The sequence below is a fragment of the Rhineura floridana genome, chromosome 8, assembly GCF_030035675.1.
Source record: "Rhineura floridana isolate rRhiFlo1 chromosome 8, rRhiFlo1.hap2, whole genome shotgun sequence".
Lineage (NCBI taxonomy): Eukaryota > Metazoa > Chordata > Lepidosauria > Squamata > Rhineuridae > Rhineura > Rhineura floridana.
The window spans coordinates 68366542-68381145 of NC_084487.1; the positions used below are offsets into that span (position 1 = coordinate 68366542).

At 41.8% G+C, this 14604-nt stretch overlaps 1 protein-coding gene across 6 annotated transcripts in view; it reads right to left on the reverse strand.

Annotated features, from left to right (window-relative positions):
- ZDHHC17 (zinc finger DHHC-type palmitoyltransferase 17) overlaps window positions 1–14604 on the reverse strand; it is a 119051-nt gene that overhangs the window by 49129 nt on the left and 55318 nt on the right. For all 6 annotated transcript variants that reach the window (XM_061639695.1, XM_061639694.1, XM_061639696.1 and 3 more), the window contains exons 6-7: window positions 10081–10145; window positions 8779–8941 (exon numbers count right to left, since the gene is read on the reverse strand). In XM_061639695.1, the coding sequence (XP_061495679.1) occupies window positions 8779–8941; window positions 10081–10145 (228 nt within the window). The remainder of the gene's footprint in view (window positions 1–8778; window positions 8942–10080; window positions 10146–14604) is intronic.

Here is a 14604-nt window from a genome sequence, read left to right on the forward strand (position 1 = left end):
CAGCGCAAGGGAATACCTTTAGATCAGACTAATGGAGAAATCCTTCTGACATAAGAAACAAAACAAATCAAAACCTCAAACCAAAAATGACCTCACAACATGGAGTCAGCAGATTGTACTCTAAAGCTGTCACAGAAATGTACAGCTAATTTACACCTCAAGAAAGAAAGAATGGTTCTGACTGTGTTCCTGTAGCATAGAGGAGGCAAAAAACAACCAACTGAAGGTACCTCCAGCTCCAGTTTTGCACTCCTCCTCTCTTCTACTGAAGGTAACTCCCCTCCTAAACAAAGCATTCATGGAGGCTTGAAAAATGGCTGAATCCTCCATCGTTCGGCCCCCTCCTAAAAAAAAACGAGACAGGTACCAGAAACTGAAAAATCACCTAGGAATGGCAAATAGCCTTTGAGACAGAGTATAATTTCCAAGGAGTACACGTTTGAATTCCAGCATCAGCAGAGACCAGATACCTAATCAGAGTCAGGCATTTAAATTTCTGTTGATAGGATTCGTGCACGAAAACCTCATGTATAACTTAGCCAGCAAATCACCATTAGGGAATTCAATAGCAGCAGAAACCAGGCAACAATATTTTCTGGTCCCCAAGGGAAGTTTCCTTCCGCTTCCATAGTGTATTGAGACAGGTGCTAAACAGCTTAAAATGAAGAGATTATGCCTTTTCCTTGGATACCTCGTCACAAGGAAATCAATGAACTGAACAGGACTTGCACCAGCAGAGAAGCTAAAGGAATGAGCTCAAAAGCAGCTACAGTTCTGCTAGTCAATACAGTAGGGCCCCACTCATACGGCGGGTTACGTTCCAGACCTCCGCCTAAAAGCGAAATCCGCCAAAAAGCAGAACTCCGTCAATAAAATGGCACCCGATGCCTGAAAAACATTGTAAAAGCAGAAGCAGCGCCGTATGAGTGGGGCCTTACTCTAATTGAAAGCCACCATATTAGCAGAATGCCGAAAAGTGGGCTACTGAAAAGCAGGGCCCTACTGTACATCTACTTATCTCCTACTTTCTATAGCTTCAGCAACCAGTTTCCTTGTCCTTTTATGGAAATGGACTGCCTTCAAGTTGATCCCGACATGGCTACCCTATGAATAGGGTTTTCATGGTAAGCGGTTTTCAGAGGGGGTTTATCATTGCCTCCCTCTGAGGCTAGTCCTCCCCAGCTGGCTAGGGCTTGCTCGGCTTGCCACAGCTGCACAAGCCAGCCCCTTCCTTGTCCACAACTGCCAGCTGGGGGGCAACTGGGCTCCTTGGGGCTATGCAGCTTGCCCACAGTTGCACAGGTGGCAGGGCATGTAACCCCTGAGCCACTCATTGTGGGGGTTATCTTTAACTGGCCCTTTGCACTAAAATACCTGTGGATAAATCACCACATCTGGAGAAACAATACCCAATGCTACTGATATATAGTTATGAGAAAGAGAGAGAAACCATACCAATCACCAACTGCAATGAAGTGATTCTTAAATCACAATAATTCCACGGGGATAACTGTATTAGAGTTGTTATAAAAACAAAGTGAGAAGTAGATGTTTGCTTTTCCTTTTTATATATTCCAGGAAAAGACCACCATATATTAATTATAAATACGTACTGTGTTCTGTATCATAGCAATTGATACAGCAATTGATGCCCCTTCTATGATAAGCTTCCGCCGGGCCTTGAAGACCTGGCTCTTCAGGCAGGCTTTTGGGGTGGGTTAGGTTTTTTACTGATTATGGTTTTAAATTTTAATGTTTTAATGTATTGTTTTATCTTGTACGTCGCCCAGAGTGGCTGGACAACCAGCCAGATGGGCGACTAATAAATTTAATAAATAAATAAATTTAATAAATAAATAACTGAATCTTACATAAAAAGTTTCATAATATTAGCTTCAAAAGTGTTTATTTGCATTTTGACATAGCAAGCTCTTTAATGCCACCCCTGTAATGCATTCACTATCAGTATGCCTATCGTTCTATTATTTTTCTTGGGGGTTTTTCCTTAAGCACAATAACCAAGTTAAAAGGAAATAAAATTATATCTGTACTTATATCATACTAAGACAGCTTTCATATTAGGTTTTTTAAGAGGTAGAATGCTTCTGTTCACTTTGATGCCCCAGTTTCTAACAAAAGCACAATACTGCCTATACAAAATGAATTTTAAGTTACTGGAGTGATGCAGCACTCACCATCCAAAGAGTCTCACCATCCAAAGAGTAAGACCTTTATTTTTAAGTTAGCTGGCAGATATAAAAAAGTGTCCCACAGGAAAAGTTCCAGGAAAAACAAATATTTCCATATGTTAGGGACACAATTTATTATAAAACCTATCACTCTTTTCAAGAATCAGCAACAACAAAAAAATTCCCTTAAAAGAATGGCAGTAACTTTATCCATACAATTTCACTGTTCAGCTGTGTCATGATACACAGCTGAAAATAAAGTAATACTCCACAAAGTTTACACAAATGTGATTACTCCTCTCTAAGGGTGCGCCACAATTCCCTGAGTATGATCTGATACTGTGTTGTGCTACTGTGTAGGCTTCCTTCTATTATACATTGACCAAAGTACCCGGCCATATGTATAGACAAATCATGCTAAAACTAACAACTACTATTTGGTTTGCCCCATATCAACCCAATCTAATCTAAATTATGTTCCTGAAAGCTTAGAAGGTGAATACTTATTTGGGGAGGTAGAGAGTACTGTTTTCATCGATTCCTCACCAGAGCGTAAGGTAGTTTGCTTTTCTCTGTTGAATTCCCCAATACCCCATGCAATGCAAAGCCAAATGGTCTAGGTATGTGAGAAAAATATCCCTTTCAATCTGGCATAAACACACAAAACAACCCCAACAGCCAATTTTAAGAAGTTTATTTAGGATGAGGGGTAAAATGACAAAGAAAAGAGAGAACGGTGTTCTAAGGAAATAAAGAAAACATTGTATACTCACACAAAGCTAGGGTCTTCCTCACAAGTAACACAGCAACTTGGATCATCAGAAGGGAGTGGTGGATGATGGAATGTTGGCAACATTCCAGTTTTAAGGTTTCTTGATCCAAGTGGGATTTGATTGACAGGTGGCTCTGAGCAGCCCATCAGGTAAGTAGCCCACAGCCAGGAAAAGCACTGTTACCACCTTTGGGAAGTTGGGAGATGGAGCTATTACGACTCCCAGAGTTGCCCAAATCCTCCTAGACATCAAGCTTTCCTCAGTGTGTGTATTCAGAGTTGGCAGGGAGCTATGTGGTCTGTTTGCCTCTTTGAAATCAAAGTTGAGTGAACTTTTTAAGAGATAAATTGGGAATAGGACAAAACCATGTTACCGTTACTGCATGTTAGGTAACTATCATTAAGAAAGAACACTCTCAGAGCTCAAAGGGAGATGATTTCCTGAACTATGAAGATAACTCAAATGATATTGCATGCTTCAGATGATAGCATGACACTAAAAAGAGAATTTCTACAGAGGAATTCCTATATTTTCATGAAGGAATTTTGTAATTCTGACATTTGATTTCAAACTGTGTTGACTGACAACATTTTTAGTGGGCTTAAAATATGTTTTTACTTGCATGTATCCATGAGGGGTTATGACTATTGATTACTAAACACTGGATTACTAAAAAAAAAAAGTAAGGATAAAATCTTTCACTGAAGGGCTTGGTTTGGATGATCATATTTCAGCTTAATAAGCCAAGACATAAATGAGGATTTTACTTACACAGACAGCCCCTTTGTTCCTCCCTTCATGGTACGAACAATCAAATCAGGAAGCCTCTAATTATCAGCTTCAAGACAAGAAAGGATATTAAACCACAATTTGAAGTTGGTTTAGACTAACCTTTGTACAGTAGCCTAACCTTTCAATGTATATTTTATGTTCTTTGAAACCCCAATATTTTATTTACAGTTAAGCAGTATACTGTACATGTTTTGTTAAATGCAATAAAATCTAACCACAAAAAATTGAGAGGTGCTATGCACGCATCCCTCTCCATTTAGGCAAGCAATAGGAGTTATCACAGTTCAAGAACACATTGCAGCCAGGCAAAAGGGCATGGCCTGGGAGAGCCCTGAGGGCTGAACAAAGAGGCCTGGAGGGCCACATCTGGCCATCAGGCCTGTTTCCCACCTCTTATTTTAGATTGAGCCTTATCTCCTGCCTACTCCTTAGAATAGTTCTAGATCTCAGGTGCCTTTTTTTCTCTTTAATAAATACTAATTTATTTTATTATTTAGACTAAATAGTTTATTGATCAGTCTGTGTGCACCCCCTAGTGTTTCTAATATTATTTCTTAGTGTCTTTATGTGTGCAGCTGTCACACACTTTTACACAGACACAGACACACACACCTGTCTGTAAGTCGTTAGAGTGTATTACGGAACTTCTCACCACTCAGTTGTGTTTTCACTTTCAGTCTGTCTCAAGTGATTTTTTAATTTTATTTATCAGTAGTCTATTCGTTAGAGTGGCTATTTCTAAAATACACACACTATTGCAGTTAGTGCAACATACAATATAAACGTATTATTATAATCATAATCAATTACACAGTCACAACACGATTGTTAAAAGCCCATTATTGTGTCTGATGTTGAAGCACATTGCATGGTGCTGGCAGCAAACCACAGGGTATCCCCAGGGTACAGGTGTCAGCAATGGCAAAGCTGTTGGCGGCAGATTGGCCATTTTACATTCTTCCACCATCAAACTCAAACGTGCCTCCACTGTCACAGACAGGAGTAGTGATGAGATGCAGCAGCAGGGCTGGCAGTACTACTACTGGGAGCAAGTTGAGTCCAACTACTACCACCATCAGGAGTTCTCTTTTTGTAGAACAGGAGTAAGATCTTTGCCATTGGCTGTTCCTCTGGTTCAAGCTGGCAATATCAGATTGTTAGATGTGGAGCTTGAGGATGATACCCACAGGAGATGTCAGAAGTAGCTGATAGTTTAGCTGAAGATACCTTCAATATCTCTCTTCATAGTTCCTACTCATAGATCTCTCAGAAGAGGCAGCAGCATGCTGGTAGTGCCAGGGAGGAGATGGAACAACCACCAGCAATTCTGCTTCCTATACCCCCACTACTCATCCTGTGGAGCGCCCCCCCAACACAATAGATTCTGGGTCCCCACAGAAGTGGCAGAGCATGGGATCACTTCAGAGTTGGCTGCAGATCCCAACTATGCCATCTACCTGCATTGTATGAAGCAGCTGAAAAGAGGAAGGTTCCAAGGCATTACATCACCAGCAACTTTAAAATGCACCTGCACAGGCAACACTAGGCAGATGCCAATAATTCAGTCAGGAAGGACAAGTGATGCACAGGGCAGACTCTCAACCCCACTCCCCAAACATCCTCCTGTAGCTTAGTCAGCAACAATGGAGGATATGAGGTGGAAAAATATGGGTTCACAGGATGAGAGTTTCCAATGCCCATGCCAGCCTACTCCTAAAATCACTATAGTCCCACTCACTCACTCAAATGAACCCAAATTAGTCATGGCTATTAACTTCAGTGGGTCTACTCTGAGTAGGAATAGCACCGAATGCCACCCTTTGCTTTTTGTGTGTGCATGCGTGCATTATGTAATGCCACTGAATCAGTGCCCACAAACAATACATAAAAAATTGAATCCTTTCTAGCCTCCCCCAGCCTCAAATAGTCAACTTTAAAATGTGTCTAGTACAAAACCCCCGGATCTATTTACCTGCAATTTAGTAGGTTATTACCTAGGGACACCTTTTTCATACCTGCTATTTACATAAAGAATGCCCTCAAAACAGTAGCAGAGACTGAGTAAATCCTGTTTAACCACCCCAAAAGTTCAAAGGCTACTCTGTCAGGAAGACCACTGCAGGTATCCTTCTGAAATTTGGCAGCAGTCATCCCATAAGTTATGTATAACTTACTTAATTTTTAAAAATAAATAAAATTTAACTATGCCCAACACAAAAACCATTGGATCCATTTGCTTATAATTTGGTAGGCTTTATCTGTGCTCTAGAGGGAGTACTTCACCTAAAAATTTCACATCCAATTCTGCCCAAAGGCAAAAAGTTAAGTTATTTTTATATTTTCCCATAATAGTGAAGCACAAAGCTTCATGTTTCCAAAGTGGATTCATCCTTGGACTTCAGTCTGAATTGAACAGACTATGGAAGTGCTTCAGAATGAAACAGGCAGTTTTCCAAAGCACCAAATAAGGATCCGAACTGAAACTTGCAGTTGGTGAACACCCTTAAGTTGGTTTAACATCCGGACTTGTTCTGAAACTGGTAACCAGAGCCCCCCCAGGCACCGGAAAGTGGGGCAGTTGCCCCGGGCCCCACATTTTGGGGGCCACCCGCACTTGGCAATCTGCTCACCAGCCGGCTTCTCCCTCTCTGCCTCCTTGCCTTCGCCACGCCAGGCAGGGCTCAGCGCTTGCTCGCTCTCTTTCTCTTCACCTGGGACAGGGGCTCGCTCACCTGCCCGCCTGCCATGCCAAAGCCACCGCCGCCACTGCTGCGGTCAGTGAGTGGTAGCCGCCCTGGGGACCGTCCGCGAGCTGGGCCGGCAGTTCCAGGACTGGTGCCTGCGCACCTACGGTGACTCGGCCAAGACCAAGACGGTGACCTGGAGCAAATGTGTGTGGGGGGCAACAATGCTTTTGCCCCGGGCCCCGCACATGCTGTGGGGGGGGAGCAACAATGCTTTTGCCCCGAGCCCCGCACATGCTAAGGGAGGGCCTGCTGGTAACTATGATTTTTCAGTTTGGACAAAGTGGGAAACTATGGCTAGTTAGAAGGTTCCTGATTTGATTGCTCGCACCATAACGGGAGGTACGAAGGGACAGTACGTGCGGGTAAAAGACTCATTCAAAGCTGAGATATGATCAAATGTGGCCGATTTGTCACTTCATTGGGGCACTTTTTGAACCCACAATGCTCTAAGAGAAGTCAAGAGCAGCTCACAACAACTAACAGTTCAAGAGACAGGATATCACCCCTTTCCCCACTTCCAGTGTCAAAGCAAGCTTTCTTCATATTGGATAAACCCAATTCTGCGCTAAAAGATATCTGAGTTTTCTTGTAGGATGGGTATGCTTTTTATACATCCCAAAGAATTATACATCCAAAAGTAGCAACAAGCTCTGCAGACAACCTTCTCAGCTGAGGAAATGCAATGATGAATCCCTCTCCTCCTCCATCTTTGCTCCTCCCCCCCCACCCCTTCACATGACTCAAAGGAAAAAATAAAAGAAAACCCTCTCTTTCAATCTCCTGCACGCTTCTTTCTCCTTCTCACACTCTGGGCTATTTGAAGTAACATGGGATGAGTCTCTGCAATCTCAAATAGATCTAAAGATGGGTGGCTGCTACTAGTATTCACCTGTACCCTACGGGAAATGCTACCACAGATTCCCTTAGATCACTATAACCCAGTGGTCTTACCAGGTGGTAACATTTTGTAGCAACCCACTGGTATTATAACAAACAGGCAACATAACAGGACCAACATGCACCATCTGTCTTACAAAGATTAAGGTTTAGTGACAGCAGACACTTATTATTCATATGCCAAAGCTCATTCTACCCTGGGTCTGTTAAGGAAAAGAAAAAGAAAAGCACAGGAAAAAGGAACAAGACTGCATGGGCTTACAAGACATGAAAGAATACCTACAATTCTGGACTTGCAAACAAAATAGAGAGCTATTAATCCCCAACACAGTCAACACAAGGCATAAAGATATACAAGTTCTTCTCTTGCACTGACTGGAAAAGGAGAGATGAGCATCTAGCTTCCTGCTGCAATCAAGGTTACATGGCCAGTCAATTACTTCCAAAAGATATCTGCCTCAAACTTTGAAAAGTATTTGCCTACAGCCTTTTACTAATATTATGAATAGCAGCTTTCAATTAAAGTATCTGACCACCTTTGTTTATTTTCTTCCAAACATTTCAAGGACTAAAACAGTTTTTCTCCCTGCAATTCTCATTTGCCCAGATGTAGATAACCTTGAGTTTTCTCTAATACATTAATAAGATACTTTATTTATGCACATGGTTACACTTTCTTCCATAATGTTTCTTTTTCTTGTTACTGTATTGCTTTCTAATAAAAAGCATGTCTGCAGAAACGCACCATGGGCTACTGCTGCTTAACTTCGGAGAAAACACAAATGTTCCAGACAAGAGGAGCTGTTTTTAGATAAATCTAGTAGTTAAAAGAAAAAGGTTGGCTGTAGAAAATTTTAAAATTGTTTTTAGGGAAGCAGTGTTCTAAACACTGGGTTGTATCCAACAGAGTAGAACCAATGAAGTTAATGGACTTAAGTTGGTCATTAATTTCACTTGGTCTACTCCGAGAATGACTAATGTTGGACACAACTGACAGATTTTATAATTCAGGAAACAAATAATTTTAGGAACAGCAATAGTCCAAATGCTTGGGGAGGCAGGGAGCTAAGTGAGAAAAGCCCTAAGGGATGAGAGGGCTAGGCTAGCCCAATCCAGGAGCCATGGCAGCTCAAAGAGCAAAGGCAGAGTAAGTATTGGGTGGGAGAGGAATGGGAAGAAATGTACATGAGACAGTAAAGGGCTGAGAGGAAAGAATAGCGGTGGGCATGGATTTGGAGAAAAGAGGGTCCATGGATGGATGATCAGGGTGCTGGTAGAAGAACCTCACACAGAGTGTATGAAAGGAAGTTCTGAATCTCACATGGGTTAGAAATAACTAACTAAATGTGCAGGCTTCTGCTAAAACAAAGATAAATTTACCTTGATATTTTGGGCATCAACATTTGCTCCAGCTTCTAGAAGAAGACTAATCACTGTGGTATTTCCTGCTAGTACTGCCCAGTGCAGTGCTGTGTTCTTATGATATTTGTCTCCCAGATTCACTGAAACATTAAAAGTAAGCAGCAACCGAGTGGGGTCCACACTGCAAAATAAAAGCAGCAATGAATTTACATAAACAAGGACTTATTATCTTCATATTGTGTGGGGATCTGATCCCCTTGGAGAAAATGTATTTGATCAACACAAATCATATTTCATTCTCCAGTATTTAAAGCACTAACGAGTGAGGGGAAGGGACTTTTCTCCCATTGAACTGGCTCATTCTATAAAAACTCTATAAAATAAGCACTAATTATTATTATTTTATTTTCTTAATTAAAACAGACTTTTCTACAGAGAGCACCAATTCGCAGAAGTGGTAAAAAAGATCATTAGTAATTTTAATACAGGACTGGATATTTTATCTGTATTGCATGAATCAATATTTTTCCCCTCCTCATCCCAGGTGCCCAAGGGACAATTTCAAAATAAAATTACAGAAATGACAGCCCAGTCTATACCTAGGATATTAATACAGATAGATGGAGGGAGAACACCTAGATTATAGAAGGCATGCAGTTGTACCAGCCTTCAAAAGATTTGACATCTTTGGGAAACAGCATTAGTTCACAGCCCCTTTTCAAAAGCCTTATTTTTCTTAAGACAGATAACACTGGTGATAGTTCAATCTAAAGAATGTTTGACCATTCAAAAAACACAAAGGGTTGTATCCAACTAAGTTCTACACAGAGTGAACTGACTGCAACTGATGGACCTACATTAGTCATGTCCATTCATTTCAAGGATTTACTATGAGTACGATTGGACACAAACCAATGATCCAAAATAAGATTTCAACCCATCTTCCCAATAATCTAAAATTGTGTGTGTGAGAGAGAGAGATTTTAAAAATGGGAGAAGGTAGGCTGAACCTAGAAATTTGTCTGTCTCTGAAGATGAAAACTTGAAGGATGGAAGGGCAAACTTCGTATAATGCCACAAAGATATTCTTAAAATATGTCAATAAACCATGCTATAGACATGTTGATCCCAATATGACATTCCTGTGATGCTGAATCAGTTTCTCTTCTCATGAATTCTTAGAAACAAAGCTTCTTTTACTAAAGAAACCAAAAATATTAACCAACTCTAAAACTGTATTAACATATTTTGTATAGTTTATATTCTATTTGATTACTACAAAGAACTTCAGGCAGGTCTGGTTTTGAATGAGCAAGTTACCTGTGTGTTCTATAAGCTGCCCACATTAAAGGAGTCATTCCATTCTGATCCATCATATCTACATCCTGATGAAAAGAGCAAGAGGAATCAGACATGCACATTTATTAAACACAAAGAAAGGATATTAAGGACAAAACTTCCAGATGTCTAGTCTGAAGTGGGACAATAACTCATTATAAATGAGGTTGGGGAACCTGTGGTCCTCTAAATATTATTGTTGGACTCCAGTTCCCATACTGTTAACAAATATTGTAAATACTGAGTGAGGTTTTCATACATGGAAAAATGAATAATAAACCATTTTGTATGAATGTAATATAAGAGATCATACATCGTAATATATGCTAGAGCACCATCTGCTGTTACAACTCTACCATTTTTGCAAATGCACTGCCCAAATAATAGGATGTGGTTCTTCCAATCAGCATTGAAGCAGAAGGAATGAAATAAGCACATTGGCCAGGATTGAAAGAAATGTTCATTTATTTCTGTGGGCCCAAGAAAACATTGAACTTCTATTCAAGAAAGCTTTGTATTCAAGATTTCATGCCACATGGCAAACTGTTTTCAAAGTGGAGAGAAGTTTGTGATACAGCATGGAGTCTTCTAGAGTACAAGAAAATCCCACTCTACATGTTTAAGACTTGGTGGCTTGCTATAGGAGTCTTTGGATCTCAGTCAGGACCTGATATTACTTCTGTTTAATTATGTTCACTAATAGGCAAAAAACCCTTGCGGTTTGAGAACGTACCTATAGCCAACAGATAATACTATCAAACTTTAAAAAGCAGAGAAATTGGGCAGCTATAGTGAATGCACCAAGGGAGCAGGAGACCTGACCCCTCTCTGAGATATTGTACTGCCCTACAAATTTGCAAAAATGCCTCTGAGCATATGGTGAGGCACATCTTACCAAATTCTTCCAAGCTACACAGGAAGTGGATTGGACTGTGAAAGACCAACCCAAATTGTATTTGCATTTTGACCAATTTGTAGGGCAGTACAATATCTCAGAGAGGAGGATAATAATAATAATAATAATTTAATTTATGTGTCGCCTATCTGGCCAGTGGCCACTCTAGGCGACGTACAACTCAGTTACAATAAAATACATCATAATAATACAATACAAACGATAAAACTTATAAAACAATGACAGTTCAGAGTAATAGGCAATTAGTCATAGAGATTAACCCTCCCCGGAAGTCCCGAAGGCCTGTCTGAAAAGCCAGGTCTTCAAGGCCTGGCGGAATACGTTCAGGGAAGGGGCATGCCGGAGATCATATGGGAGGGAGTTCCAGAGAGTGGGGGCCGCCACTGAGAATGCCCTCTCTCTAGTCCCCACCAACCTAGCTGTTTTAGTTGGCGGGACTGAGAGAAGGCCCTGTGTGGCTGATCTTGTCGGGCGGCATAATTGGTGGCGTTGGAGGCGCTCCATCAGATAAGCTGGGCCGAAACCGTGTAGGGATTTAAATGTTATTACCAACACCTTGAATTGGGCCCGGAAAACAACTGGAAGCCAGTGCAGATCGAACAACACTGGAGTGATGTGCTCCCGGCGACAACAATTTGTAAGTAGTCGAGCCGCCGCATTTTGTATAAGTTGTATAAGCTCTCCTGCTTCCCTGGTACATTCACTATAGCTGCCTAATTTCTCTGCTTTTTAAAGTTTGATAGAAATATCTGTTGGCTATCGGTATGTTCTCAAACAGCAAGGGTTTTTATTGCCTGTTAGTGAATTTCTCTGCTTTTTAATCTGGGAGCTAAGAAATGGCATCCTGTGCAAGTTTGCTGAGAATGGACTTATCATTTGCATACTTACTGAGTCTAATGGGATTTACTCCCTTGCAATCATGCTTAGGATAGGTGAAACTGACCATGGAGGATGTCGAAGGGAGGAAGAGGAAGGGCAGGGGAAGGGAAAGGGAAAGGAGGAAGAACAGCAGAGGGAGAAGGGGGAGGGGAGGAGGAGGGCAGGTTTGATCATTTGCATGCTTATTGAGTTCAGTGGGATTTATTCCAGTGCAATCATACATAGGATAGGTGAAACTGACCACGAGGGAGGGAGGGGGGACTGCAGTGGGCAGGGAAGGAGGAAGAAGAGAGGATGGGAGGAAGAAGAGAGGAGAGGGGAAGGAGGGGAGAGAGGGGGATGGGAAAGGCAGGTCTGATCATTTGCATGCTTACTGAGTTTGTTGTGATTTACTCCCATGCAATCATGCTCAGGATAGGTAAAACTGACCATGGGGGAGGAGAAGAGGGAGGGGAGGAGGAAGTGAGGGGAAGGGGATTGGAGGAGAAGGTAGGAGGGGTGGGAGGGGCAAAGGAAGGGCAGGTTTGGTCATTTGCATGTTGTTTGAGTTCAGTGGGATTTACTCCTGCACAATCATGCTTAGGATAGGTGAAACTGACCTGGAGGAGAGGCAGGGAGGGAGGAGGAGGGGCAAGGGGAACAGAAGGAGAGGAGGGGTAGGGAGGAAGAGGGAGAGAAGGAGAGTGGGTGGGTGGGTACTGGGCTTTTCCAAAAGGAAAACACTGTTAACTATCATTGTTCTTCAGGGTTTTCCCCACTCCACAGAGTTTTTCCCCACTCCACAGCCATCATGGCTAGTAGCCACTGATAGCCCTGTCCTCCATGAATTTGTCTAATCTTCTTTTAAAGCCATCCAAGCTGGTGGCCATTACTGCATCTTGTGGGAGCAAATTCCATAGTTTAACTATGCGCTGAGTAAAGAAGTACTTCCTTTTGTCTGTCCTGAATCTTCCAACATTCAGCTTCTTTGAATGTCCACGAGTTCTAGTATTAGGAGAGAGGGAGAAGAACTTTTCTCTATCCACTTTCTCAATGCCATGCATAATTTTATACACTTCTATCATGTCTCCTCTGACCCGTCTTTTCTCTAAACTAAAAAGCCCCAAATGCTGCAACCTTTCCTCGTAAGGGAGTCGCTCCATCCCCTTGATCATTCTGGTTGCCCTCTTCTGAACCTTCTCCAACTCTATAATATCCTTTTTGAGATGAGGCGACCAGAACTGTACACAGTATTCCAAATGCGGCCGCACCATAGATTTATACAACGGCATTATGATATCGGCTGTTTTATTTTCAATCCCTTTCCTAATTATCGCTAGCATGGAATTTGCCTTTTTCACAGCTGCCGCACACTGGGTCGACATTTTCATCGTGCTGTCCACTACAACCCCGAGGTCTCTCTCCTGGTCGGTCACCGCCAGTTCAGACCCCATGAGCGTATATGTGAAATTAAGATTTTTTGCTCCAATATGCATAATTTTACACTTGTTTATCTTGAATTGCATTTGCCATTTTTCTGCCCATTCACTCAGTTTGGAGAGGTCTTTTTGGAGCTCTTCGCAATCCCTTTTTGTTTTAACAACCCTGAACAATTTAGTGTCATCAGCAAACTTGGCCACTTCACTGCTCACTCCAAATTCTAGGTCATTAATGAACAAGTTGAAAAGTACAGGTCCCAATACTGATCCTTGAGGGACTCCACTTTCTACAGCCCTCCATTGGGAGAACCATCCATTTATTCCTACTCTCTGCTTTCTGCTTCTTAACCAATTCCTTATCCACAAGAGGACCTCTCCTCTTATTCCATGACTGCTAAGCTTCCTCAGAAGCCTTTGGTGAGGTACCTTGTCAAACGCTTTTTGAAAGTCTAAGTACACTATGTCCACTGGATCACCTCTATCTATATGCTTGTTGACACTCTCAAAGAATTCTAATAGGTTACTGAGACAGGACTTTCCCTTGCAGAAGCCATGCTGGCTCTGCTTCAGCAAGGCTTGTTCTTCTATGTGCTTAGTTAATCTAGCTTTAATCATACTTTCTACCAGTTTTCCAGGGACAGAAGTTAAGCTAACTGGCCTGTAATTTCCGGGATCCCCTCTGGATCCCTTTTTGAAGATTGGCGTTACATTTGCCACTTTCCAGTCCTCAGGCACGGAGGAGGACCCAAGGGACAAGTTACATATTTTAGTTAGCAGATCAGCAATTTCACCTTTGAGTTCTTTGAGAACTCTCGGGTGGATGCCATCCGGGCCCGGTGATTTGTCAGTTTTTATATTGTCCATTAAGCTTAGAACTTCCTCTCTCGTTACCACTATTTGTCTCAGTTCCTCAGAATCCCTTCCTGCAAATGTTAGTTCAGGTTCAGGGATCTGCCCTATATCTTCCACTGTGAAGACAGATGCAAAGAATTCATTTAGCTTCTCTGCAATCTCCTGATCGTTCTTTAGTACACCTTTGACTCCCTTATCATCCAAGGGTCCAATCGTCTCCCTAGATGGTCTCCTGCTTTGAATGTATTTATAGATTTTTTTGTTGTTGGTTTTTATGTTCTTAGCAATGTGCTCCTCAAATTCTTTTTTAGCATCCCTTATTGTCTTCTTGCATTTCTTTTGCCAAATAAATGTCTGGTGTGAGTGTGGCCACCTGATTAGCCAAGCCAAACAGCTCTTAGTCTGGCTTTTAGATCACTGACAGTTGGTTCTTACTGAGCA